Source organism: Periophthalmus magnuspinnatus, chromosome 6, assembly GCF_009829125.3.
Source record: "Periophthalmus magnuspinnatus isolate fPerMag1 chromosome 6, fPerMag1.2.pri, whole genome shotgun sequence".
NCBI classification, from domain to species: domain Eukaryota; kingdom Metazoa; phylum Chordata; class Actinopteri; order Gobiiformes; family Gobiidae; genus Periophthalmus; species Periophthalmus magnuspinnatus.
Genome location: NC_047131.1, coordinates 22,405,788 through 22,432,109, shown reverse-complemented (window position 1 = coordinate 22,432,109; position 26,322 = coordinate 22,405,788). Strand labels below are relative to the sequence as shown.

Here is a 26,322-nt window from a genome sequence, read left to right as displayed (position 1 = left end):
TGCCAGGAGAAAGCCTAAGCTCTGCCAGAAAGATCAGTGTGACAGAGGCTCTATATTAATGTGTGTTACTCGACAAGCCCAAAAAGTTGGTGTAGACTTTCACAAATCAGACTTGAAGCTTGAGTATTTCTCCGATATTCCCTTTGAAGCTCCAGGTGTGTGATAGGAGCGAGTCATCCTACCATTTCATTACATTGTCATTAGCTTCTGTCATGTTATTGACCCACATTTTAATTCATTTCTCAAGTTGAGAGAAAACATCTGAACAAAATTACACAATCTTTTATATTTTCATTTATTTCAAAACATGTTAAAATTCATGCCACACAGAATACTGGTTTAAGACTTGTTTGCAACATCTATACAAACACTGACTGAATTAGCATCTTGATAGTTAAAACTGGTGAAATATTTTGTTAATCATAAACAATAAATATAGTATTTAACAAGGCCAATGCGGTCATCCTTTACGTACAAACAGCTATTTAATATAAATATTTTTTTAAAGTTTAACAGTCTACCTACATGTGGACCTTCATGTGGAAATCTATCACAGTGCATTATTTTTCAATAGTATTTCAGCAGTGGAAGACATGAGGCTTTGAGTATCGTTTTTGGTATCAGGCATGTTGAGACCACAGAAACCGGTCACAACGGTCCAGCATGGTCTGGATGATTGCCCTGTGGAGATGAAAACGGGGTTAGCTCCTGAAAACACACACAATATACAGTACAGCCAAAAGAAAATTAAATGTTTTGAGAAATGTAAATAAGAAGACATGTTTTGCAAGTGTGATGCAAAAGGTTTTGGGAAAGAGAAACTAACATGGATAAGAATTCTTGTCACAAAAAAAAAGAAATTCAACAGAAAATAACATCGGAATCACAATAAAATCATAACTACAGTGGTCCCACGTTTATCAAGGAGGTTACGTTCTAAAAATAGCCCGCAATAGGCGAAATCGGCAAAGTAGTCAGGTTTATTTTTTACAATTATTATATATGTTTTAAGGCTGTAAACCCCTCCCCACACACTTAATACCTGTCTGAGGAAAGTGTATAAACATTTTCTCACATTTCTCTCTTGTTTAAACACTCTCAAAGTTCAGACCTTCGTAGATTATATCCCCCTTCCTCAATGATCGCTTTAAAAGTGTTGTTCACGTGCCTCTGCTCATGTGGTATCCGCCGAGGCGCCTCTCCGTGCAGAGAAACACTTGAGTCCAAAGCATTTCTGAAATTTGTCGGTGCAGAATGGAGAAAACTTGCAAACATACGGCACGTCAGAGTCACAGAACACAATGCGCATTCATACACTGATTAAAAAAAAAAAAAGGATGCAAAATTGCACAAAAAATAAAAATAAAAATTCCGCTGAACAGTAAGACCACGAAAGGTGAATCGTGATATAGCGAGGGACCACTGTATACATATTTAGCTTTAATAAAGCATGAAGAAAAACTTGATATGGTATCTGCTTATTATGAATTAAGAATGGTTCCGGGTAACTACTTAACTAACTACTAGCAAAAGAAAAATTCCATTGTGTTAGGACAAATGTTTTAGAGTGAAGACGTTTCGCCACTTATCCAAGCGGCTTCTTCATTTCTGGTCAGATTACTGGTGGACACTGCCTTATATCTACCAGAAGGGAGGAGCCAACTACTCTAAAACTAACACACCTATTTGGTTACAGTTTCTGTTTGTTAGCTAGGAACTACACTAAAAGTGAACTGTGCCTGAGTCATATTTTCCATAATCGTTCAGGCCTCTAATGGGTGCTCTCCCACCTATTAGAACCTGCTAGTTTCACCTTCCTTTCACCCCCAAATCATCTGACCCCCCTTCAGGTCAGATTGTTGGTGGACACTGTCTTTTTCAGTTCAAATAGATATAAGGCACAGTGAAGTGTATTCACTCTAAAACTTTTGTCCAGTTGACAGAATTTAATTTTACTTGAAGAGATTACACAGGCACATAATACTCCAACGCTGACCAAACCATTCTAAATAGTTCATAATCTACTAATAAACTATTTGTTCATTAAGTATTTCATCATGCATTACTAAGGCTTAATAAAGTGGAGTTGTTGTGTAGCAAATAAAATGCTCAATTTAATTTAATTTTCCTTCATAAAAATGTAATGAAGCCAGGAATGTATGCAGCCTGTTGTGCTGACCCACCTCTGTCTCTTCTCAGTGACTCTGAGGAGCTCACAAATGAGTTGGGAGTGGGGCGACTGGACCAACTGTACCCCACACTCCTCCAGGACATCCAGAGCCACGTCAGGCCCAACGCTGCGAGCAAGCATCAGCATCAGGGTCTCTGGGCTCACCTTCCGTGCATTCACCCCTGAATCATCTGACCAGCCCCCTCCATTCAGCCCTGGGACATGATCAGAAGACACACGGCTCTGCTGGGACAATTTGATCAGGAGCTTCCACTCTTCCAGCGTTTGAGGCGCTACCCCTAAAGGAAAACAGGAAATAAGGGTTCAAATTAATGAATTCTATGTTCACTGGATGTATCCAAGATGATGTAGTGTTTGTGAATAATACATATTCATTTTGGATGTATCCTATGAATGTATCCCATACATCTCATTTTTTCAGATTTTTCTGGTGATTAACTTAATATCAGATTTACCTTCAGGTTCCTCCAAAAGACTGATGTCGTCCAGTTGACAAATGGTGGAAAAAACTTCAGATCTTCGCTGTAGCTGATTACACAAATAGAGGTAGCCCATCCAATATCTGTCACACACAGTAATAAATTACATGTCATGTTATATAATTACAGTTGGTTACTGTCTTGGTTAAATTTCAGGTGAACGAAAATTTGTATACCCATGATTCCGACAGCTGTCAGCCATGGCCTGTTTCGATGAGAGGTCAGCAGGAAGACGAATGAGCAGAGAAAGAAGGCGTCCATATCCCCAGCTAAAACAGTGTGAATGCCATCTAAACAGATGTTTTGATCATTTTAAAGAATAGTCTGATTGATGCTATTTGAAACAAATATGCACTGCCACGATGTGGTGATACATTTGTCACGTTATGATGCAATTGTGTCAGACCTTGGATCTCCACTAGGGGTCAGCGTATCACAAAGCTGAGGTGCATCATTGGAAAGTGCAAGCTCGAGCCAATCCTGTCTCAAAGACTCTGGATCCAAAAGAGACTGAATAAATGATAACCTGAACAAAGAAAGACATATATGCCAAGATAAAATCATTATACTAATATTTCCAAATAAAGCCAAGACTGTTATTTTACTTGTGGTCTTCGGCACGAGATTGGACCAGATTATCCAAATATGCCAAAAAGTGATTCTGATCAGCCATAGCCATAACATCTGCTGGAGTAATCGTTGGATGAAACTGGGATAAGGAGCGAACTGCAGCCTCTCCATGCTTCTCATACAACCTAGAGGATTACACATTACATTAAGTTCATACAAGTCCATATAAAATGAAGAAATGGTTCACAGACCTGTATAAGTGAGGCAGGAGAGTAGAGGCACTACAGGGCTGCAATTCTCTCAAGCTACGCAGGGACCTCTGCAAATCTCCCCTCTGGATAACATCTGCCACTTTATTGGACTGAGTTAGTTCTATTGGAAAGATAGTTTTATTATGCAGTGCTTCAGTACAGACTTTAAAAGCTGTCAAGCTTAATAAGCAGTCAGATAAGGACAAAATCATGCACATGAGTCCTGATGTAAACTTTTTTTGGTCCTGTTCTAGGCCTGACGGCAGTTCAGATGAGGGATTTCTATGGGGGGAATTCTCTTTCGCCTGACAAAGAATTTTGGTTGGATGCTGAGAGCACACTCAGTTTGTGATGTAATGTTTTGAGCAGAAACTATTGCCTACTGTAGTTATCCTAAACTTAATATTCACTTTATACAAAATATCTTTGCATGCATCTTATTTTGATTTCCACCAATCAACGCCCCTGACGTGACAATTCGGACCATTGGTACCGCTTCCAGAATTCCCATTTCTCCGACTTGAGCAAATGACTTGGTGATGTGCAACTTCCACTCGTAAAGTCGTATTTAAATATTTTTCTATGCCACATGAGCAGCATAAAGCGGCATAAACTGAGCTTAAACCAAGACCTAAACAGTAACACCCTAAGAAAAAATGCTGACCTTGCATGGCCTCAATGAAGGAGCTGTGGACGTCGGGCTGGTCTCTGTGACACAGCAAACACATCTTTCTCACTCGCTCTTGATCCAGGAGGAAGAAGTATCGCCGGAGGAAAGTGCCGCAGCTCATAGTGTATTTGCTCTGGCGCCTCCTGAAGCAGCTGTGCTCAGTGTAAAGCATGGCCAACAGGGTCAGATTCACCAGCAGCTCTGAAGAAACAGGTTTGGGTGGATTGACTCGAATAGGCTCTAGATGAAAGCCATTAGAAAACTCATTGTGGTTTTCTTCATGATCTGGAACCAGCTCCCTCTCACAATGAGAATCATCCTCTTCATGGTCACAGCTACTATATAACTGGTTTGAAAGTTTTGAAGCGTCTTGCTGCTCTCTGAAGGGGTTCATATACTCAGAGTCATCTATTGGGATACTTCTATTTGACTCAGTTCCAGATACTGTTAACTGTACAGTTAAAAGTTCAACCGGCCCAAGCACTTTCTCCAGAGCAGGCAGCCACTCCAGCAGAGTTTCTTCAAGGCCGTCTGGGTCAAGGAGCACGTAGGGGTCCTGGATTTGAGCTCTGACAATGAAAACATAGGAAATTCAATGGTGAACGATGCAACTTTTCTGGTGAAGGGTCTGCCACCTGCTTATCACTATGCAGATGTTATTACTTTGCCATAGAATTTTACACAGCATAGCATTAAACCAAACTAAATCATCTTCAGGGAGAAAACCAGGTGACACCCTAAGCCAACTTTTAGGTCAGGTCTGTGGAGAGGCAACCCCACTCATAGTAAAAATACATTTTTCAAGGACTTTTAAAGCAACAAAAACACCAAAAATGCAGGATATATACTTTATGCCATAATGTAGAACATTACAGGCAAATAATTAACTTCTCCAGGGAGACAAGTAGGTACCCCACCACAAGAATTGCATAGTGCATTATTAAGAGCCTATGGTGGAAGTTAGTGCTGCTGTACTATCATCTCCCGCAACAGTAACACTATTAAGTATGGCTTACTTACAACATCTGAGCTATTTGCACAGATGGCATGCCATTACCTCTTCGTCATGTACAAGAGAAAATTGGCTTACATGGCATGGTTTGTCGCGGTTTGAAGTTCATTCAAATCGGCTTCTGTGCTTGACATTTCATCATAAACCCTGTAAAAACAAAAGCATTATTTTTTTTATATAAATCACAATCATTTCCAGATAAAATTAAGAATTTGTCTTACACATTTTCCATTTTCTCTGGGTCTGCTGTCGTAGAAGCAGAAATCTCTACTATTGGACCATCTCTGCATTCGGGACGTTGCCAAAGTTCAGAATTCATCTGAAGGGTGTTGATCTTCTCTGTCGTCTTCTTCATAAAACTGGAAACGCTAAAGATCAGACTTGCATGTTATGTGAGAGTGAAAGAAAAGCCCACTGGGGAAATTGCCACAATTTATAAATGCAAATGGAACAATTGTACTGAAAAAGGGAAGTTGTCTAAAATTGATGCCTTGGTTTTGTTTTATCAAAAAAGAAGAAGTTACCTTTCTTTGACAGCTTGCAGGGCGATGCGTGGTGGCTTGGGCCGAAATGACAGAGGAAGGTTGAAAGATAATCCCTGCTCAGACCTCTCCACCTCCAAACGCTCACTGCTCTGAGGATCTGAATCAAGATGGCGGCCAAAGCCAGTGGGAAAACACAGATGGATGGAGCAGTGGATATGTATAATGAGAATGAAAAGACAAAAGGAAAGCAGGTGGAACTGAAGTGCAATATAAGACTAAATAGAAAAGATGAATTAAATGCTGCACAATATGAAAAAATAAATGGTGAATTATGGTACAGAGAAACAGTATGACAAGATAATATGCAGATTTAAGTGTCATTTGAGTAATCTCAGTAGTCTCATAGTTAACAAATACGTGTTTTATTACCAAAAGGAAGCAAATGTAATAATTGTCTTTTGTCATATAACTTGGAAGAAGCAAAGCCACATATAGCAGACAGAAGTGTAATAGACAGAAATGGAAAACAAAAAAGTGTGTTTGAGAACATTATTTTTATACTTTGTCCTCTTTGGAAACCTATACTCAGTTCATAAGCCTGTCTGTTCTTACCATTATCAATATTATCCTCTTCTTGAACAAAGCTGAAGTCTTTGAGACGCTCCTCTTCAGACACAGACTGGTTTGTGAGGGATCCAGTTTCCTCTTCAGACTGACTTCCTCTACGGCTGATCACTCGATAGATGCCACAATCCAGGACATTGAAGCTCTCCTGAAGGAGAAATGTATTAACTTGAGTTTATTCAGTAGTCTCAAAAAGGAGACAAAATGTAATGATAAAGATTTATTAATGAAAGAAATATACTTCCTCTCTCTACAGAAAAAAATGAATGGACCTATAAAGTTATCAAATTTGTAACTATTCTAGATGTAAATGTATTATGACAAACATGCTAAAAACTACTGTTATATTATTAGTGGCCCACATGTGAAGAGATGCTGCTCCTTCGGCTGCTGGAGGCAGAGTCCAGAGGTTCTAGTTTGTTGATCACTTCTTCCAATTGTCCGATCAGCTCTGCAGCTGTGGAAGGGTTAAGCTGGGACTTCAGGTGCTCAAGGCGATCAATGGGAATGCATTTCCTTGCCTAAAAACACACGCCCTACAAATGTATTATATTGGCAATGTACAGATAATCTACCATGTAATGATACACACATATTAGGCAGACGATGTGGCCTCAAAATATATATATTATGACACATTAGAACCAATAATGACCTTTTGTGCGCCCCAGAAATGTGGTTCCCCACTAACTTTTCCTTGGATCACTTTTGATAGTTACTGGCCAGCCGAAAAGACCAGTAGCTGCAACAATGTATTCAATGGGCTAGTGCCATGACAAGTTAGCATACCAAGTTAGCTTTGTGGACAAAATCATTACTTACAAACCCCTAAAATGTCCCAGAATTAAATCGATAATATTATATTCCATTTACAATCAGTGTACCCTAATGTCAAAATGCAGTAAATACTATTCACCCTGCTTGTAGTGATGGTGTGCTGGAACATACAGCAGACAACTGCAGCCAAAAGCCACGACTCCCTGCGAAGTAGACGTTCCACACATCGCTCCGCCGACAAAAGTGTGAAGTGAGACAGACGCCCGCTGCCATGGAGACAGAACAGTTCACTGCGGTACACCACAATCTCAGCAATATCTGAAAATAAACAAAAGGTGGTTTACAGCTAAAGGTTGCCAATCCCCACAAGAATACAAAACCTAGGTTAGCAGTTTAATGATAATCCATCTTTACAAAATTACCTTTTACTTCAGTCCACAGGAGCACTTGGCCATTCTGAGGGGTGAAGATAAAAATTGCAGAGTCCGTCCAGGTCAGTAGGTTTTGATCGCTATAAATATGGGAGAAAAGTGAACATTAGAGTTATTACCACTACTCACACCTCAGAGTCCCAGATTTAAATGGAGGATAACTAGTAATAAACTTAAAAGATTATCATAGTGTCTCTTAATTTTATTATTAAATGATAGCCATCAAATAAGCATGTGCATGTAAATGAACACAATATAATGACAAATCGTATGCCTGCAAGTATACAATTACTACTAGTTAGCATACAATGTTTGATAAACTGTACAAATAGTATCAAAAAGGTTTATTGCTGACCCCATATAAAGCAGTTTTGCAAAGGCCACTGACTGTGGGCTCCTCTGAGTTTCATTGTATTGAGGTTCATCCCTAAATATAATAAACAAGTTATTTATTTTAACAAAAGAAAGCTTCAAAATAGGAACATAATTTTACCTGTTTGTGATGAGAGGCAGAGGAGGAGATGCAAGGAGCTGCTTGAACTGATGAGTGCTCACAACCTCACCGTTAAAATTGGCCTCCCATACACGAGAACCAGGGCGCGCACAATAGAGCAGAGGAGGCTGTCCCAGTAACAAACCTCTATTTTGGGGGAAAAAACAAGCTCCGTATTCTCCATCACGCTCTTTATTTCCAACACGCCAGAACTTCTCCCTTCAGACAGACATGACAGCATAAAATCATCATGGAACCATCACCAGTCTTGAAATTATGTTTTTGTACTATACATCAAAAAAATTGAGTCATACTTTTCTGTGTCACAAATGTAACACCGACTCAAGGAAGAGACAAGTAGGCGTCCATCTTGGAAGCCGAGCTGAACAACTTTGGAATCCACAGTGGTCACAGTTTGAACTGGAAAAATAACAAAGGCTGATCCCTAAAACAAAAAATATTATCATAAAATACATATTATATATATATAAGCGACTTTGAGTGTCCTGAAAAGCGCTATATAAATAAAATGTATTATTATTATTATTATATTTATAAATCTATTTGATTCAAGTTAACGACAAGCCTCAATAAGTTGCGTTCAGTCTTGTTTAGAGTCACTAGTATTTTCTTGATGTAAATATACTGTACTTAAATAGCAATACCTTGCCCGTTTTGGAGGATCCTGCCCTCAGAAAAGACACCTTTCCCATGGTGTCCCCCACGAAGACTCTGAGGGCATTTGTGTCCCAGCACAGTGCAGTGATGGCCTGGCCCCTGTGCTCCCAGGACACACTCACTCTCTCGGGACGGCCACGCCGCTCCAGCTGCAGCTCCCACACCACCACCAGACCCTGACTGAATAAGACACATTCAAATATTGGACAAAATCATCAAATAGTAACCCACACAAACCTTGTTGCAACAGCAATGAAATCTTCATCATGGGGACAACACGCCACCTGAGTGATAGATCCCTCCTGCCAGAAATGATAAACGCCAGTGAGTAATACTATGAAAAACATTCCTTACTAGAAGCAGTGCAATTATGACAACCCTTATACATTTTGTAAAACTAGTCCTACATAACTTGCCACCGTGCACACATGGACTATACTAAGAAATTAATCTGTTTTTGGAAACAGTGGCCATGTTTACATTACATGTACACCAAAAATCTGATAATGATCTCATTTCTGGAGTTACCAGATTGACCTTTTACATGACAATTCAGTAGCCTTATTTCTTTCTGACTGGTCTTCTTTTTTTTTGATGATTCCCCATGTCAAAATCTAAGGAAGTGTGAACAAACTAACATGGTATGCACAAAATTGTCTTCAAACAGTTTCTCAAAAAAATCAATGATTAAGTGACACGTGGCACCAGATGTTTTTGGGTTATCCAACAGTTCTAGTTACCCAATTTTTACTGACCATGTAAATGTAACCACTGACTGCACAATGATCCCAGTGTTGGAGAAATCTATTTAGGGAATCAGGTGACTTAAGTTACAGGAATCTTCAGTATTGCAAAAACAGCTTTACAGTTTACAGTTTAATTTAATCATCTGATGTCATACAGTCTTTTTTCAGTTACTAGACATAATGCATGTTGTATTTAAATTGGAAATTTACCAGAATTTAATTTACATATTCTTTACATCTTCTCATCTAAAAATCTTATTCACTTTGGTCACTGAAAGAAAGGTTTAGTATACAACTAGTATAAGAAAATAATACCTTATGAGTGAGAATGAGCCTTTGTTTCCACCCTTCTCTTTGAATAAGGTGCAAACCTCCAGCAGATGTACCTAAAGCAAGCCATTTTCTAGATACTGCCAAACAGGTACACTATAACAAAAACAACAACAAAAAACACGAGTTAAAATATTTCTTATTAAATAGACTTATGTCTTGAGTTTGAACCAAATATCATAAAGGGAAACCTTGAGCCTGCCAGAGTCCAATCTCAATGCAGCAAGAAGTGGGTCCAGACAGTCAAACTCTGCAAGTACATGAGTATTGTTCTCTGGGACAAGTGGTACACAGGGCATCTTGAGGGGTAACCATCCAAAACTACAAAAACAAGAATATATTGTAAAAGATGGATTCATAAAACCAAATTTAACTGTTGGAAATGATTCAACGGCTGCATTCATGTGGCGAAACCATAGACATCCATAGACGCCAAATCCTCCATCTCTGCTCTTACTCGATCACTGGGCTACTCACGTACAGATGAATGGTGAAGCCACTCCCCATATTAAAAGTATACAACATGTTTATGTCATTATATTTATGTAATTTATCTGGGCTCCTCTCCAGTAACACGTAAAAGAGGAGGTTTAGTGGTCATTTGATGTTTACCAGAACCACATGAGAAATCTCAACTGAACTTTAGCTCAAATGCCGCTTTTACGAGCTAATTATTATCCAAAATAAGACAACAAAATGTTTACATACTAGATAATGACATTCAAAGAGACTCTAGTGTCGCATAAATGTGGTCGATGGGTGGGTACCGGCTGACACTCTCTATATTAATCATAATATACGATTTTTGTGGGCTAACGCTAACGGCTATAGGAACAAATACAGGGGACAGAGTTGCTGAGTGAACGATAGTATTAGCATCGAACGACATGTCTGCTAATAATGTCTCTGGGCGAAACACCGACCTGCAGGCGAGTAAATCTGACAACTCAAAGAAACAGGTTTATATCGGGAGACAGATTCGAGCCAACCTTTGGACCAGAGGGCGAGAAGTTTAGCAAATAAACTACTGTCTGTCGTTCCCACTAAGCGACATGATTAGGGACTAATACCATACAACCTTTCCTTAATAAGAATTCCACCAGTTTTTAGTCGGAAACAGTTTATTGATTAAGTTGCAGAGGCTCAACCGCCCGAGTCACGCGACAGTCTGCTGACACTCGCGCTAATTTTGTCATTAACAACATATTTACAAATGTCCACGTATGTAAAGCATAAACCGTTAAAGACTTATAAGAGTATGAAATAAATCTTTACGATCCCGCGTGAAATTCTTAATGGTTTAGTCACTCGTCACATGCACGTTAGTTAAGATTTAAAGACGCTGTTAAACGAGCTCACCGAGTCAAAGCAACAGCGATGTAGCCTCGAGTAAAACCGCTTCACAACTCTACACTAAATTTGTGAGTCCAGTACCATTATCTCTTGTGACACTGCTCAGCTGATGTTTCTTCTATGTACACTTCCGGTGGTGATGGGCTGCAGTCCTCCTCTTTTGGTTTTACGCACGGCATCCCGAGACGCACTAGACTAGGCTGTTCGAGACTTTTTTTTTGTAAAAAGAAAAAAAAAAAAAAAAGCCATGAAAACTATATTTTATAAATTTTAAAAACTGCTGTTTAATGTAGGTAACACGTTTTTGTTTAAAACACACTTGGCCGTCGAAGAAATACAGTAAATCTTAAGTGGGAAAATGGCTGCGTATAAAAGTACACAAACTAAAGACCACAAATGAACCAAAAGCATATGCTTAATTTTAATTCAGACTTAAGTTTTTGTCTTCATTGTAGACAGGATGTTCAGACATTAGAAACCAGAAACAGTGACTGGAGGCTCACACAAACTAATGCACTCAAAGTGTAAAATAACTATATTGCTGTAGTCACTTCCTCTTTCCTCAGTAGAACATAGTTCCTCTATTCAACACAGTGCTTTCAGGGGCTTTCTGTGCCCATAACCACATGCCACTTAAAAGCACATAGCAAACATTTGTTGGCAGTCCTTTGCTGGCATCTTGCCTGCAGGTCACCTTGTTGTCCTGAGTGCCCTCCTGATTCCACCGCCAATTTGGTCATCTTACACAATTTACGTACCAATGTCCTATTTTTCCATCATTGGCGTAAATCTATCAACCACTTAAAATATAGCAAGAAAACCAAATTTGAATTTTTTTCTCTGATGAATGTTCAGGGATGTTGCAGCATCTGTCTGTCCCCATCAAAAGCCACTGTGAATCCAGTTAACCAACAGTGCATGGGTCAGAGCAGTCCTGGGGACCATCAGGCAATTAGTCCATACTTCAACTTTTTAGTCATCTGTTATGACCCAAGGAAGCATCAAGTTTTTCTCATCATTCGCCGGTTCTGCCAGATCTGAAACTTGCCGTAAGCTTTCTGGAACATCTCCTCCAAGTGTCCTGTCAGCTGTACATGATAAAATAATAATAAATAATACAAAATAATAATTATTAAATTAAAAAGCTAAATATACAAATAATAACTGTAAAAATCATATCCAACTAGTAACTTACATTAGCACTTAAATACTGACGTTGAATTTTCTCCTGAAATGGTCGAAGCTTGGTTAGTTGAAACTTTTCAAGATTTGACTTCATTTTTATGACCTATATATAATAAAGAACAAAGCAAATATGAAAAACCAAACTTGTACTTGTAAATACTTAAATATGTTAAAACACATTATATGATATTACCTTCTCTTCTAAAAACGGTGTGTTTACTGGGAAACATGACCAAAAATGCCTTAATAGCTCTCCTGCAGCAGCATACAAATGTTTCAACTCTCCTTGAACCTCACTAGGAATCATCTCTGAATAGTCAAACAAAGATTATTTATTCAACAGAGAAGGATAATGTATAAATCCAATATACTATCACTTACGATTTATGGCTTGCTGTGCGCCTCCATGCATGAGGACACCACCAGGTGAAAGTGCAGCAATAGCAGAACTAGCAGATGTGCTGGACAACACCTGCAGAAATAGTGAATAAAACATTCTTAAATGTATGCTGAAATAGTTATAGATAAATAAATTAGCTGCAAAAAGCTGCAAATTGTGACATGAATCTATCAACCTGAGTAAGATTGGGTTTGTAGTTGGCCATCTCATGTTGTATGAAGTTGACAGAGTTGATAATATCCTGACTTGTTGTGTATTGTTGGGACTGAAGAGGAACAGGGCCATGGGCATATCTTTTAGGCAACACAAAAAATAATAGAAAAAACATTTGCAAAATATCAATGCACTTTTATTGATATATCATAAAATGTACCTGTCAGACTTTTTAAGATTTAATGCAACAGTTTTTGGTCCATTTTCTCTTCGAAGATCCTCATACTGTATGGCTTCTTGTAATTTAACCTGAAATGAACTAAATGTAATTTGAAATCAATTTTGCATTTTAATCAATGTGCTACTTTGGTTGTATACCTTTTTAACAGGAGGTTGAAAGAAATCAGAATCCCTGGAGTTTCCATCAGTACTGCTCGTCTCACTGGCCTGCTCAGCATGCGTGTCCCTTCAAAATCCATTTTTTATGAGAACAAAGTGCAGTTAATAAGGATAGTATTAATTTAAACCAAACCCTTTCTTTTTCTTTTACCCCTTTCGTGAGCCAGCTGCTAGCACCATAGCACTGTGATGATTAAACCTTTTTATAATGGCAGAGTTGCTGCTGTCTTTCACTGACTTGTGGGAATTGGAGGTTGAGGGAGTTGGTGTGTTAAGACCATATCCCTGTATAAAACATGTTATTGATTTTTTATGTATACATTTTTTAACAGTTAAAAATGCTTTCCTGAGAAATCTCACCTCATCTAATGATTTATCTTCTAAGGACAAAAGGTCTATGAGTGGATTCTTCACTCCTTGAACAACCATAGACTTCAAACCTGAAAAAATCATATAAATCACTATTTATTCTTGAGCAATAATCATCAACTTCCAAGGCTGTTTGGTTCAACTCCTTACCCTTTTCATCCTGCTTGGCACACTCTGAGAAGATATCCTGAGATCCTGTGTTGATGCGGTCTCTGTGAAAATATTGGGACTGGAAAAAACTGGTCCAGAATAACTTCTCTGTTAAGTTATGAGGCACATTTTCAGTGTATTTCTGTTTCACTGTAAGACATGAATAGACATCCTTAAAAGTCAATTTGCATCTGATTGAGAGGGAAAACTACAGTATTTAGTTTCAAAAGGTTAGCAAGAAAAACAAAGACCAGATTTAACAAAGAGTTAAATCACAAATTTTACCTGCTGGATATGTTCTGAAGATTGACTCAATAATATCAGCAGTCAAATTATATATTAACCCGTTGCAGCCATCAGTCTGAGGTCTAACATCGGCCTGAAAGATATTCTGTTATTCATCATGTATGCATTGACCACACAATTGATAATTTGATGTTAAATCTCACCAGGAAGGCTCCAGAAATGCCAACTTCTTGTTTATTATTAGACACAGAAGAATCTGTGTTGTTGATCCCACCTAAACGATTGGCCCAAAACTCTTCAGCAGTGATTACTTGGCTAACAACAAGGTCTTTGTATAACTGGAAGAGGACTGGATCTTCCTGAAGCATCCTGTAAAGACAATAACAAAAATGTTGCAAAAATCATTAAGAGCAAGTGTACGGTACAAAGCATTTATAATTAGGTATAAAGATCAGCAATACCGAATATGGTGAATGTATTGTAGCACTGCTGTGTTTATCCATACAATCATCCATACAATCTCACCTGTTTTTCTCTTCCAGTTCTTTATTTGCTTTTTTCTTGAACTTGGGCAGTAGCTGCTGTAATAGCTCTTTGGCAGCTTCCCTGTCTTTAAGTGCAGTGCTCTCATTGGAAAAATGGAATGTGGTACTTTCTCCAGTGTGAAGGACTAGCTGGAGCTGAACTTTGGCTTTACCATCTGGACTAATCTTTTGACCTAGACATATAATGAATATTTGGCACATAATAAATCAATGAATTCTGCAGAATATCATACATTTTATAACTGTATCACATTTAGAGCCTTGAAGAGATTACTTACAACGGATGTCGGCATAAAGGTGGCTGATGGTGAAGCGGTCTTTACCTTCTGGACCCCAGGCCACCCGCTCTGCCATCAAATAAAGAGTGCCATCCTGCTTCTTCTGACGAACTTTTTTCACCACAAGAAGAACCTCCTCTGACAGCGAAGCCATGGCAAACCTGAGACAACATAGACTACATTTATTCAAAGCAATCGCATTAGGATGAAACAAATAATAAAATTACCATTGTGTATTATTTATCGGATATTCCGATAATACATTGGGCCAAAGATCAAGAAAGAATAGGATTGTATGTAACAAATGCTTTGTTAGGAAAACCCAACATTTGGGGGACACGTAAAGGCATTGGTTGGTTGGTGTTGGATTTTTAATACAACTTATGCTAAAGCAAACGTCTATTAGCTAACGTTACAGTTAAGAATAGCACAGCCTAGGTGAGAAGTAGCATTAAACTTTATTTACCTGAAACTGAATCAGAACTTAAGTCTGCGTTACTTCCCTCAACGCATGGTTTTAAATTGATCTGCTTTACATACAAAAATATAAAAAAGTTAAATAAACTGAAACAGATGATCAACTACTACTCTAACAGGGAGCACATAAACCTTAGCACCGACATGACTGCCTCAACCTGTGTCACACTGTAAGTGCGCCGATGTGAAACAGCAGCAATGAAATGAGGTTCCTACCTACATAACGCCAGTGTACATCATGGATATAGGTGTGCAGGACATGGACAGACTGATACAGTTATCCGAGCAACAGAAACTAGTGTAATAATCAACACTAACATTATATTCCATTGACAAAGAAAGAAGGTAAAACTACAACCAGTAAACGATCAAATGCATTGAAATCAATCTTTTAATTACATTTTTGTTAGATATTCAGACTACAAAAGAAGATGAAGAATGATAGAGGAACTGCTTACAGTAACACGATCTTCATATGCACAGTGAGTTTATTTTATTATTCATACAACTCTGTAAGATGTATGCATCAGGGAAGACTGAATGTTGCTTAAACTAGAGTTGGGCAATATAGACACAATAAATAGGCCTATCTAGGCCCTATATTATATAGAATTTTGGGAATATTTTAATCATCATCTTCAAACAATATTATTTCAATCCAACAAATGTTTTGCTCAAGCATCAGTTGAAGTTAGAATATCAGAAAAACTGTTAAATGATAGTAAAACTAACAACAAAAGTACAGAAATATCACTTCATTTATATCTTTAATCAGCTCCTTTTCAGCATTTTATTTTAATATAAATCATATACTCGATATTCAATTTTTGCATATCTTCAAAACAACTTTCAGAATAATATTAATATTTCCTTTGCCCACGTCTATCTTAGACAGAGCTTGTTTTTTTTGTTTTTTTTAGGCAGACATTGTGTTGAGAAGACATGACATGTTTTGGTTGTTAGTTGCAGGCATCCTCAGAAGTATCTGCCTTTGTGTGTATACCACATATCAGCTGTTTTTACTTCCGGAGGAGTGCTCACCTGAACTTAGGGCAAGTCACTCATACTGACCACGCCTCCTGCCGACCAGTGGTCAGACACTTCTGAGGAAGGCTGACAGCTAGCAGCCTACATGTCATGATAACTACAACTCACTCACAGTCTGTCAAAAAAGAGAGATATGTCCAAAAAATCTGTACACAAGATGAACATGACCAGAATAATTATTTAGTCTTCCTGTGCTGTGTATATTGTTGTAACTGTACAAGTATGTGAAAGAAAAACAGAAGATGATTTGAGAAATGATTACATTGTAAGAAGTAATAAGAACCTCTCTTCCTAAGTAGAGGTGTTTTTACACTCTGAAACATGGCAGCCACACTTGTCCACTGAAATATAAGTGTGCGTGATGGTACTGTCGTTAGCGCAACGCATGTCCACATTAATCTTGCTGGTTTCCATTTCCTGGCAGCAGGTGCATGAATGCATCATCATGTTGCTGACTGCAGAGTACCTGTAAATATATTTTAATGCATTACACATGTGCATTACTAAAATTGGACATTGTCTCTCAATTATAAATCTCACTTGGAGGAGGAGACTCCACAAGATCCTTCACAGGAAGTGAGTTCCACAAGATGAATTGACTGGCAGTCTCCAATGTTTAGGAAAGTTTCGTTCTTTTTTACTTTACAGTCTGTCGTAAACACAAGCATTGAATTAGATAAATGGTTAATGACTGTCAACAAAGATTGACAGGCTAGTCATTAAAATATGCAACTGGTGTGCTTTAATTGTTAAATGCATTTAATGGTGCTTCATAATTACCAAACTCTGTGCATTTTTTACAACAGCCATTAGCATCAGTATGTTCAGTCCCCTGTATGACAAAAGATTTTTGTAAACAACAGTATTCACAGTGTGAGTTTAAAAGCAATTTTCTAGATTTCCTAAATACAGTGTACCTACAGGAATGCACTTTGTTGAGTCAAATTTGGGACACTCAGTTTGTCTCTGTGTAATAGTGAACTCTCCATTCTCTTCTTTACAGTGATATTTGGTGCAGGGGTCATCTGGTGGGGACCAAGATTTTGAAGGCTGTGGATATATATTTAGAAGTTTTAGGAGGACGTCAGAGACATGCAGTATCGTGTGCATTCTAGATTCAGCTGGTGTACCTTTATAATAACAGTAGAGTTGGACCCTTCTAATGTTACAACACAGTTCATCTTTTTACATGAGCCACAGCACTGTCCTGGTTTTGGTTCATACACAGAGCCCTATTAACAACAAACATGTAATTTAACAGAAAGCTCCACAAGTGTAATACATGATTTTAGCACTACCTCAGGGCAGTCTTGTCTGCATGGTATCTCATGGCACTGAAATTCATTCAGCATGGTTTCTTTGTTTTTCTTCCCAGTACAGAAGCAACGTTCACATTGGTCTTTAAAGAAGTGTGTACCTGGCTATAAATGTTCAAACAGACATCATTACAATGAAAAACTTGCAACGTTGTATTACTATGTACAAGTATGCTAGTAGTGTGTTTAAGGTTTTGCTTATGATTTTATAGGATTTGATTTTCTGATTTGATTTTTTTAGACTAGTAAAAAAAAAGTGCTGCACTGCTTGAATTTGCATTTACTGTACGCCAAATGGTTTTACCTTATACTCTGTGTCATTGTACACACAGACATTCTTTGTAACTGCAAAAGGTAAAAGATAAAAAAAAAAAACACAGATTATTTTTTACACTTTCTTACATTAATTATACAGAAACACAAAGTCAGTACCGCAAGTGTAATGGGGGCAGCAGCTGTCATTAGATTCATGTATCTCCAACTCAAATCCTGGATTGCACTTTGGCTTGGTGTCATTACAACGTTTACGGTCACATTCTGTTACAACAGACAAATAAGTTCTGAAAATGTTCTGTAATGCTTGTGGTGCATAAAAATCATTGTACTAACTTACCACATTTAAACTGCTGACAACAGTCCTCAGTGTAGTTCACCTTCACTTCGCCTTCTTTGTCACAGGCAAGATAGTGTGGAGAGGGACAGCGACGTGGTTGGCACTGGACGCCCATTGTGTCCCGGTCGCAAACACACACCTGACATCCACTTTGCCATGTCTCATCCAGCTGTTTTACCCATAAAAATGTATATTGTTTTAATAATGTATTGAGAAATAGGTTCTGACATTAGGTGGATTGCATACCTCTTTAGGCAAACCATCAGGGCCAGTGCAACCTAGAGTAACAGCAAAATGGTTAGTATGTATATACAATGCATATTTGTTAAAATTATGTTACATCAAAATATTCTTACAGGCAGACACACAGAGGTCAGAGTCCGAGCTAAACCGTGTTAACCCATCTGGGCAATAGCATCCCTCCATGATGGACTGGCATTCATCGTCATCAGAGTGTTTTTGTCCCCGACATTTGGATATGTATTTGTCATTGTATCTAGAAAAAGGTATACAATTATAAATACTAACTTGTCGTGCAAATGTTTTGGTGTAGGTAGAGAAGCATGTACCTTGCATTGCATGTTTCAACAATAGTTGGTCCACACGCCTTATAGATTTGGTTTGCAGGACAGATAAAGTCTGAGAATTTAAAACACTTTGAAAATACAGTGTACATACAGTAATGTATTACCTTGGCGTTTTTATAAGTTTCTTACCACAAAGTCCTTGTGTGGCATTTCTCCAAGACACACAAATTGAATTTTGAAGACATAAAGATGCATATGCCTCAAGACTGGAGCATCCTGTTGAATTCCTCATGTACCAAACATCATATTTACAGGCCTTATAAAAAGGGTCTGGGTTGATTACTTCGTGACACTCCTTAAAGACACTTAATTCAAAAGACAAACAAGGGAAAATCAAACTAACCAGTTTTAACCGTGTTTTCATGTTTATGTTTACAATTGCAATACTTACTCGCTAATCAACACTTCACATGGAGGACTGTTTGGAGGAAACGATGTGGGTGGAGTAACTGTTGGAGGAGCTGGTTGATGCTCACAGTATGGCTTTTTAGGATCTGGGACACGCCACTCATATGCCATTGAGGGACAGGGACGGAGCTGGCCATTTGGTAATCGGCAATCATTCGAGGTGTCATTGTCACAAGTACCTCGTGGAAGCAAAAAAATGTTAGTTTTGTGAGGAAATTAGACTAAATGTATTCCTCTACTGTACACGTTACTGATCTTCAGAAACTTACCACACTGTCCTTCAGTGTTGTTGCGAAAAAGAGAAAATGGCAGTTCAACACTAAACTGAAGTGACTTGAACACAACAACTGCTTTGATTTTGGGGATTCTCAGACGCAGTTCAATAGTTGTACTAGTGATGGACAAGTCCTCATTCTCATAGGTTGGGAATATCTGCTTGCCATTCATATAAACCTAAATAATTAAAGCATAGTTGAATGTCATACAGAAGGCAGATGTGTTCTGAATCTAAAATATTAGTTAATCATCAAATTCACAGTTTGCTTACAATATTGTGGTATGTTGGGGATGTTTCTGCTGTAAGGATTACATTGTAGCTTTTGTATTTTACAATCAAAGCTTTGGCACAGGTCACAACTCCAGAAGCATCACAGTTTTCATTGTCGATAAGAACTTGGAAATTGTGCTTTGGAATAATTTCTTTAACCAAAACATATGTGCAATTTTTCTGAAAGCTGTAATACTTTCCATCAAATGTGATATAATGTGGGTCTCCCCATCCTGAACATACACCTAGAAATATTTGTAAATTTAGAATTAGACAAGGTGTCACATAGTGAGATGGTGAGTGAGTTGGGTAAACTTGCTTACATGGACATTCATAATGATAACAGCAGCCTCCCTTATCATACACTTCAACTGGTTTTCGTCCATTTGCACAAGCTGGCTTTGTGATGGACGGACATTGCACAGGTATGGAAATAGTTTTGCCATTCTCACATCTGTTACTCATACAATCTGACATCCAGGTATCACCATCCTGCAAAAAAGTGTCTCTTAAATGTATTGCTTGACAATAAGTGACAAAGAGTGTAAATAGAAATGTTGTACAATAGCATGCAGAAACTACAAATAAATTATTAAATTGGACACTGAAAAAACTAAACAATAGACAATACCTTTCTTGGTGGATTTAGATATGTGCAGTTTTCCCCCTCGCATGAACTGTTCTTCAAAGTGCACACTGTGGTACAGTAGACCTCATAACAGTCAGACTTGCCAGGGTTGTATTTGAATATAAACTCACCTAAAAAATAAAAAGTAGATCAAATCAACAACACCAAAATACAGTGATCAGATTTACAATAAGTAATAATATATGAATAATTTATTTTAAATTCCAAATAATTTACCAGATTTGAATTCTTGGTTGTTATACTTGCAGACACATTCCTTTTGTGTTGTTGTGGGCGTTTCACTTAAAGTAGTTGGCTGTTGAGTAGTAGTGGTCGTTGAAGAGGCTGTAGTAGTTTTGGAAGTAGTTGAAGCACTGCTAGTTGCTGTAGGTGCCCGTGTAGTACCTGTGATAGTGCTTCTTCTGGTGGTTAACGGTTGAGTAGTTGACAAAGTTGTTGCTGGTTTAGTGGTTGTAGTGTAAACTCCAGTAGTTGAAGGGACTGGTTGAGTTGTGCTTGTAGTGGATTGAGTAGTTGTTGTAACCTTGCCAGTGGTAGTTGACTGGTGAGTGGGTGTTGTTGGTGCTTTTGTTGTGGTGGTGTGTATTTGCGTTGTGGTACTTGATGCTTCAGTAGTTGTTGTGGTTTCGTAAATCACAGGTCCGGTGAGTGCAGTTGCTGTTGTTGCTGGTGATTCAGTAATGATTTTGGAGGTTATGGTAATCTTTCCAGTGGTAGTTGACTGGTGAGTGGGCGTTGTTGGTATTTTTGTTGGAGTAGTGGGTAGTTGGGTTGTGGTACTTAACGGTTCAGTAGTTGTAGTTGGTGGGACAGTTGTTGTAGTTGTAGTTGGTGGTTCAGTAGTAGTTGTAGTGGACTTTGTAGTTGTTGTAATCTTTCCAGTTGTAGTAGTTGCACTTGAAGTAGTTGTTAAATATGTTGGACAAACACAACACCCAACACGTATTTCATAGTTGTAACAATGTGCTACTTCAGCCTGCTCACTATTCACACAGATCAGCCCATCTTTAACATTACACGTTACTATTTGGCCTAAGTGTTTTGGTGTGTTTTTAGTTGTTTTATCTCTGCACTCTATTAGAAGGTTTTTACCACAATACTGTTCCACATCTGAATTTGTAATATTTGGTAATGTTTCTCGATCACCATCACTCAGTTCATTGCCAGGATAATGATCACTTTTCCATTCTGTCCAATAACACTTGCGATCAGAGCAAGCTGGAGGAGTAGTAGTAGGTTCTGAGATAGTTGTTGTGGTATGGTGAATAGTGGTTGAGGTGGTTGTGGTTGGTGTTTCAGTTGTAGCTATAGTGGATTGAGTAGTTGTTGTAATCTTGCCAGTGGTAGTTGACTGGTGAGTGGATGTTGTTGGTGCTTTTGTTGTGGTGGTGTGTATTTGCGTTGTGGTACTTGATGCTTCAGTAGTTGTTGTGGTTTCGTAAATCACAGGTCCGGTGGGTGCAGTTGCTGTTGTTGCTGGTGATTCGGTAATGATTTTGGAGGTTATGGTAATCTTTCCACTGGTAGTTGACTGGTGAGTGGGCGTGGTTGGTATTTTTGTTGGAGTAGTAGGTAGTTGGGTTGTGGTACTTAACGGTTCAGTAGTTGTAGTTGGTGGGACAGTTGTTGTAGTTGTAGTTGGTGGTTCAGTAGTAGTTGTAGTGGACTTTGTAGTTGTTGTAACCTTTCCAGTTGTAGTGGTTGCACTTGAAGTAGTTGTAGAATATGTTGGACAAACACAACACCCAACACGTATTTCATAGTTGTAACAATGTGCTACTTCAGCCTGCTCACTATTCACACAGATCAGCCCATCTTTAACATTACACATTACTATTTGGCCTACGTCTTTTGGTGTGTTTTTAGTTGTTTTATCTCTGCACTCTATTAGAAGGTTTTTACCACAATACTGTTCCACATCTGAATTTGTAATATTTGGTAATGTTTCTCGATCACCATCACTCAGTTCATTGCCAGGATAATGATCACTTTTCCATTCTGTCCAATAACATTTGAGATCAGAGCAAGCTGGAGGAGTAGTAGCAGGTTCTGAGATAGTTGTTGTGGTATGGTGAATAGTGGTTGAGGTGGTTGTAGTTGGTGTTTCAGTTGTAGCTATAGTGGATTGAGTAGTTGTTGTAATCTTTCCAGTGGTAGTTGACTGGTGAGTGGGTGTTGTTGGTGCTTTTGTTGTTGTAGTGGGTAGTTGGGTTGTGGTACTTGACTGTTCAGTAGTTGTTGTGGTTTCGTAGATAAAAGGTCCGATGGTTGAAGTTGCTGTTGTTGTAGTGGTTGGAGAAGTGTTAGTTAGGTATTCAGTAGTTGGTTTACTGGTCTTTTCAGTGGTGGTGGCGGTTGACTGCATAGTTGTTGTAGTGTTTGTTTCAGCTGTTGTAGTTATTTTTTCTGTTGTTGTCGTGGGTATTTTTGTAGTGGTGGTCATTGTGCATTTCCTCTCCATCAAAATACATTCACTATAATACACAAAATGTCCATTAAATGTAGTATAACAGTTTAAATCTTCTGTTCTCTGTAAATACAAATGAATCTTAATATCTAAATGATACCAAAGAGGTTTTTACCAGCTTTGCCAGGGAGGTGATGGAGGCATTGGTTCTCCTTCTTCATAATGGTTTCCATCTTCATCATAGCAGCCACATTCTTCCTCTGACTTGCACTTCATGTCATCTTCATCCAAGTACATTTTCTCTTCAGGGCAATGTGGATAGCAGCCTTAAAGATTGAAGATTTAAATGCTTATTAAATATGGAAGACCTTCAAAATAGATTGCATGTCCTTCAGCCAACATCAATGTTCAAATTCATTCTTGCTATACCTTCCAATGTTGGAATTTCGTTGTAACACTTTCCAGAGGAATTCTTGCATGTTTTCATACAGGGTTTTCCACAAGGCTCATAGTGCCATTCACAATGTCCATCAGGGTTGTAGTAATCACAAAACAGAGCTAATGGAGATGGTCAAAATAAATAATGTAAACTTTATGAACCATAAGACATTCTTATTCTCTATATAATATTGTAATAATTTGCATTTGATCTAAACAGGGTAAACTCACGGCAGATAGTGGGGGTTCTCCATCTTATACACACTCCTGCCTTATTACATGCCGCAGCATAAGCAGCAACAGCAGAGCAGAAACAGTCGCAGTCTCCTCCTGTATTGCACGCACAAGTGTCCTTCTCGCAAGTATCATAATATTCTTGAACTGCAACCTTTTACAAAGAAATCACTCAAATTTAATTTCTCAGCTAATACAATCAATAATTATAGTTCACTGTTCATCATTTAATTTTTTTTTTTAATGAATTATGAATTTATTTTTATATACAGTATATATAAATAAATAACCTTCAGAGTTTATACATAACATATTAACTACAACATGCAGAATAAATTATAATTGTTTTTTATTATTATTACAAAATACATTTTTTACTTTTGTATTTATAGTCACAATTACAATAAAATGAATAGGGACAAAAAGTATTTTGGCTGCATTTTAGGAGAAACACATTATATACATGCATTATAGAAGCCTTACCCTTGTATGGCATTCCTTGAAAACAGGGCTGAGTATGATGTTGCAGTGTTTTTTGGCCCATGCATGCCTATGTGGGTATAGTTCACAGGGATTATTTAATGGCTTTGTATCTTCACAGGTTGGTGACATTTTCCAACTGTTTCCAAAGTGAAATGCCTCCACCAGATTGTCATTTGATCTGGAGGTCAATTCGGTATTTATGTTGCCATCATAATTTCCACAAAGACCACATACTTTTCCCTGAAACAAAATGTTTTGATGTCTTGTTTTTCCATTATATCATACAATTCAACTACATTAATAATCGCAATATATTTATATATTTTGTCACCTTGAATGTAGATTTGAGTTTCATCATGAGTGTTGTTTTCTTATTCCACATAAGCACAATGCCACTCTCTGCCTCAATTACAAGATAAATGCCAACTATGTGGATCTTATATGGTATTTCCTTTCCTGTACTCTCAGGTATTTTGACACTTTCTTCTGCAAGTACAATTGTGTTCTTCTGAAAAACATATGCACACACAAATATATAATTTATCAGCAGTTCTCAATATACAGTACAATTTTGTGCTCCCTCTAAAATGAGATGGTACATATTAAGGAGTTTTCCAATAATAATTCAAATGTCAGTACATATTGTCAGAGATTTAAAATTACTTACCCCTAGAAATAGTTTGACTGTGAAGCAGTCACCCTCTGATGTTTCGCATGGGTGGTTCCTAATCAAAACTCTGAAAGTGCCATTCTCATTATGTCCACAATAATCCTGTATGAAAATTTTTTACTTTACCTTGTAAAAAATAGTGTCTGTGTTTTTCACATTTAATATTGAAATGGTAAATTACAGTACCTGTGCAAAAATGTAGTTACAAGGTCCCCTGAAAAAGAACCTCTTTTGGTCAAATGTGATGTAATTGCCTTCTCCATATAGAGTGCACACACCATCACACACTTTATTAGTACACTTCCATTCTCTGCCTTGGCAGGTGCTATTTTAAGACAAAAATATAATTTAGGTTACTAGGAAGAATTAAACAGAATTGGAAATGTAAAACACATAGTTGTTGTAAAAGAAGCCAAACATAATGCTGTAATTACCAGCTATTACAGTCCACTTTGATAGTATCTCCACGCATGTACGAAACACCTCCATGTATGCACGGACAGTCTTTCTCCTTGATGCACTGTCCTTCTCCATTAGAAACCAGACCGTGGGGACACATACAGCCCGACATGCAATGTTTGCTCATCTGTCAATTATGAAAAAAGAATTTAAAAGCTGCTCCAATTAACCCTACAGTAAACAATAAATGTGATTTGTTTTTATTACACAGTTGTCGTTCAGAGTTTGACAGGTCTTTTGACACTCGACTCCTGTGGCACTTGTATCGGCCTCAGTGCAGTTGAAAAAATGCATGGGAGGTTGGCATTCTAAAACATTTTGACAAATACATAAATTTTGGTTTATTATTTTACATGAAAAATGTGAGGTATGTACCTGATTTCCCTTGATGTCCCTTTCCTTGACAGTTCAACCTTCCTTTTTCACATTTGCTGCTCAAAAAGTCTTTATCAGTCTTTTTTTGTAATTTTAGCTTTATTTAATCAAATGTACATTTAGAAAGAAACTCACCATTTTCTTCCTTTATCTATTATCTCCTGTCCACTGTGCATAACTTTATCTCCATCATAACAGGGACATTCTGAGGCGGACACACATTCGCCATTGTCAGACAGGTACTCTCCCTCACGGCAGCCACAACCATCAATTGGAGTGAAGTTGATGCTACACGCTGGGTCAGGCTTACTGAGGTGGCGACAGCTACGACCACAGCTAGTCATCTGGTATTCATACACAAAAGTTGTAGGGCAGCCATTTGTGTAGTTTTCTATAGAGTAAAAATGTTGATGTTACCAATAATGCCTTTGGATTGCCAAATATTAAAGTAATTGCCACCCTAACAATCAAGCTCTACAGGAAACACTATAATAGCATATTCTAGCATTAGAAATGCTATTTGTTTAGTACAGGTTTACATACTTGTAAGTAGTATCTAGTACTCACGGCATACTCCTATCCTCCAGTTTTTCAGTGTAACTCCGGCAGCTGCACAGGCATAGACATAAGAGGAAATGGCAGCACATAAAGCCTTCTCACTATTTTCACATGCACAGGTGTCATAAATGCAAGTCTGTTGGGGAAAAACATGAAAATGTTAAATAGAAAATAAATTAACAATAGGAAACTTGTAGTGACATTTGGTTAAAACAATCTGCACCATGTAGTACAATAAC

General features: G+C 38.0%; 3 protein-coding genes across 4 annotated transcripts; all 3 read right to left on the bottom strand.

Annotated features, from left to right (window-relative positions):
• Nucleotides 1-274: 274 nt before the first annotated feature.
• hps5 (HPS5 biogenesis of lysosomal organelles complex 2 subunit 2) lies at nt 275-11,231 on the bottom strand. Of its 2 annotated transcripts, none has more exons than XM_033968106.2 (23): nt 11,097-11,231; nt 9,929-10,058; nt 9,723-9,833; nt 8,899-8,963; nt 8,649-8,841; nt 8,298-8,428; nt 7,984-8,202; nt 7,846-7,917; nt 7,482-7,570; nt 7,199-7,377; nt 6,645-6,803; nt 6,271-6,430; nt 5,698-5,815; nt 5,395-5,541; nt 5,252-5,320; nt 4,156-4,730; nt 3,492-3,612; nt 3,276-3,425; nt 3,077-3,196; nt 2,847-2,960; nt 2,647-2,753; nt 2,184-2,469; nt 275-681 (listed from the first exon to the last, which is right to left on the bottom strand). In XM_033968106.2, the coding sequence occupies exons 2-23, from the start codon at nt 10,034-10,036 to the stop codon at nt 621-623; spliced, it is 3,354 nt and encodes a 1,117-aa protein (XP_033823997.1). In that variant the 5' UTR covers nt 10,037-10,058; nt 11,097-11,231; the 3' UTR covers nt 275-620. The 2 variants fall into 2 exon arrangements, with proteins under 2 accessions (XP_033823997.1, XP_055078433.1); XM_055222458.1 differs by having other exon boundaries at nt 302-681; nt 11,172-11,231.
• A 122-nt stretch (nt 11,232-11,353) lies between these two features.
• On the bottom strand, nt 11,354-15,489 carry gtf2h1 (general transcription factor IIH, polypeptide 1). Its single transcript, XM_033968108.2, has 15 exons — nt 15,282-15,489; nt 14,816-14,976; nt 14,518-14,710; nt 14,196-14,361; nt 14,032-14,125; nt 13,747-13,896; nt 13,588-13,667; nt 13,379-13,512; nt 13,207-13,294; nt 13,049-13,137; nt 12,851-12,968; nt 12,657-12,747; nt 12,469-12,584; nt 12,286-12,378; nt 11,354-12,178 (listed from the first exon to the last, which is right to left on the bottom strand). The coding sequence occupies exons 2-15, from the start codon at nt 14,967-14,969 to the stop codon at nt 12,092-12,094; spliced, it is 1,653 nt and encodes a 550-aa protein (XP_033823999.1). The 5' UTR covers nt 14,970-14,976; nt 15,282-15,489; the 3' UTR covers nt 11,354-12,091.
• Nucleotides 15,490-16,463: 974 nt separating this feature from the next.
• LOC117372318 (mucin-2-like) lies at nt 16,464-25,398 on the bottom strand. Its single transcript, XM_055222216.1, has 28 exons — nt 25,358-25,398; nt 25,126-25,277; nt 24,878-25,016; nt 24,689-24,793; nt 24,353-24,529; nt 24,022-24,261; nt 23,536-23,692; nt 23,296-23,424; nt 23,042-23,192; nt 22,791-22,933; nt 20,442-20,569; nt 20,134-20,302; nt 19,811-20,055; nt 19,533-19,716; nt 19,247-19,442; nt 18,985-19,160; nt 18,838-18,907; nt 18,625-18,764; nt 18,515-18,546; nt 18,269-18,437; nt 18,088-18,192; nt 17,960-18,000; nt 17,638-17,760; nt 17,470-17,571; nt 17,261-17,389; nt 17,120-17,171; nt 16,880-16,988; nt 16,464-16,805 (listed from the first exon to the last, which is right to left on the bottom strand). The coding sequence occupies exons 2-28, from the start codon at nt 25,275-25,277 to the stop codon at nt 16,631-16,633; spliced, it is 3,738 nt and encodes a 1,245-aa protein (XP_055078191.1). The 5' UTR covers nt 25,358-25,398; the 3' UTR covers nt 16,464-16,630.
• Between the last annotated feature and the right edge of the window lie 924 nt (nt 25,399-26,322).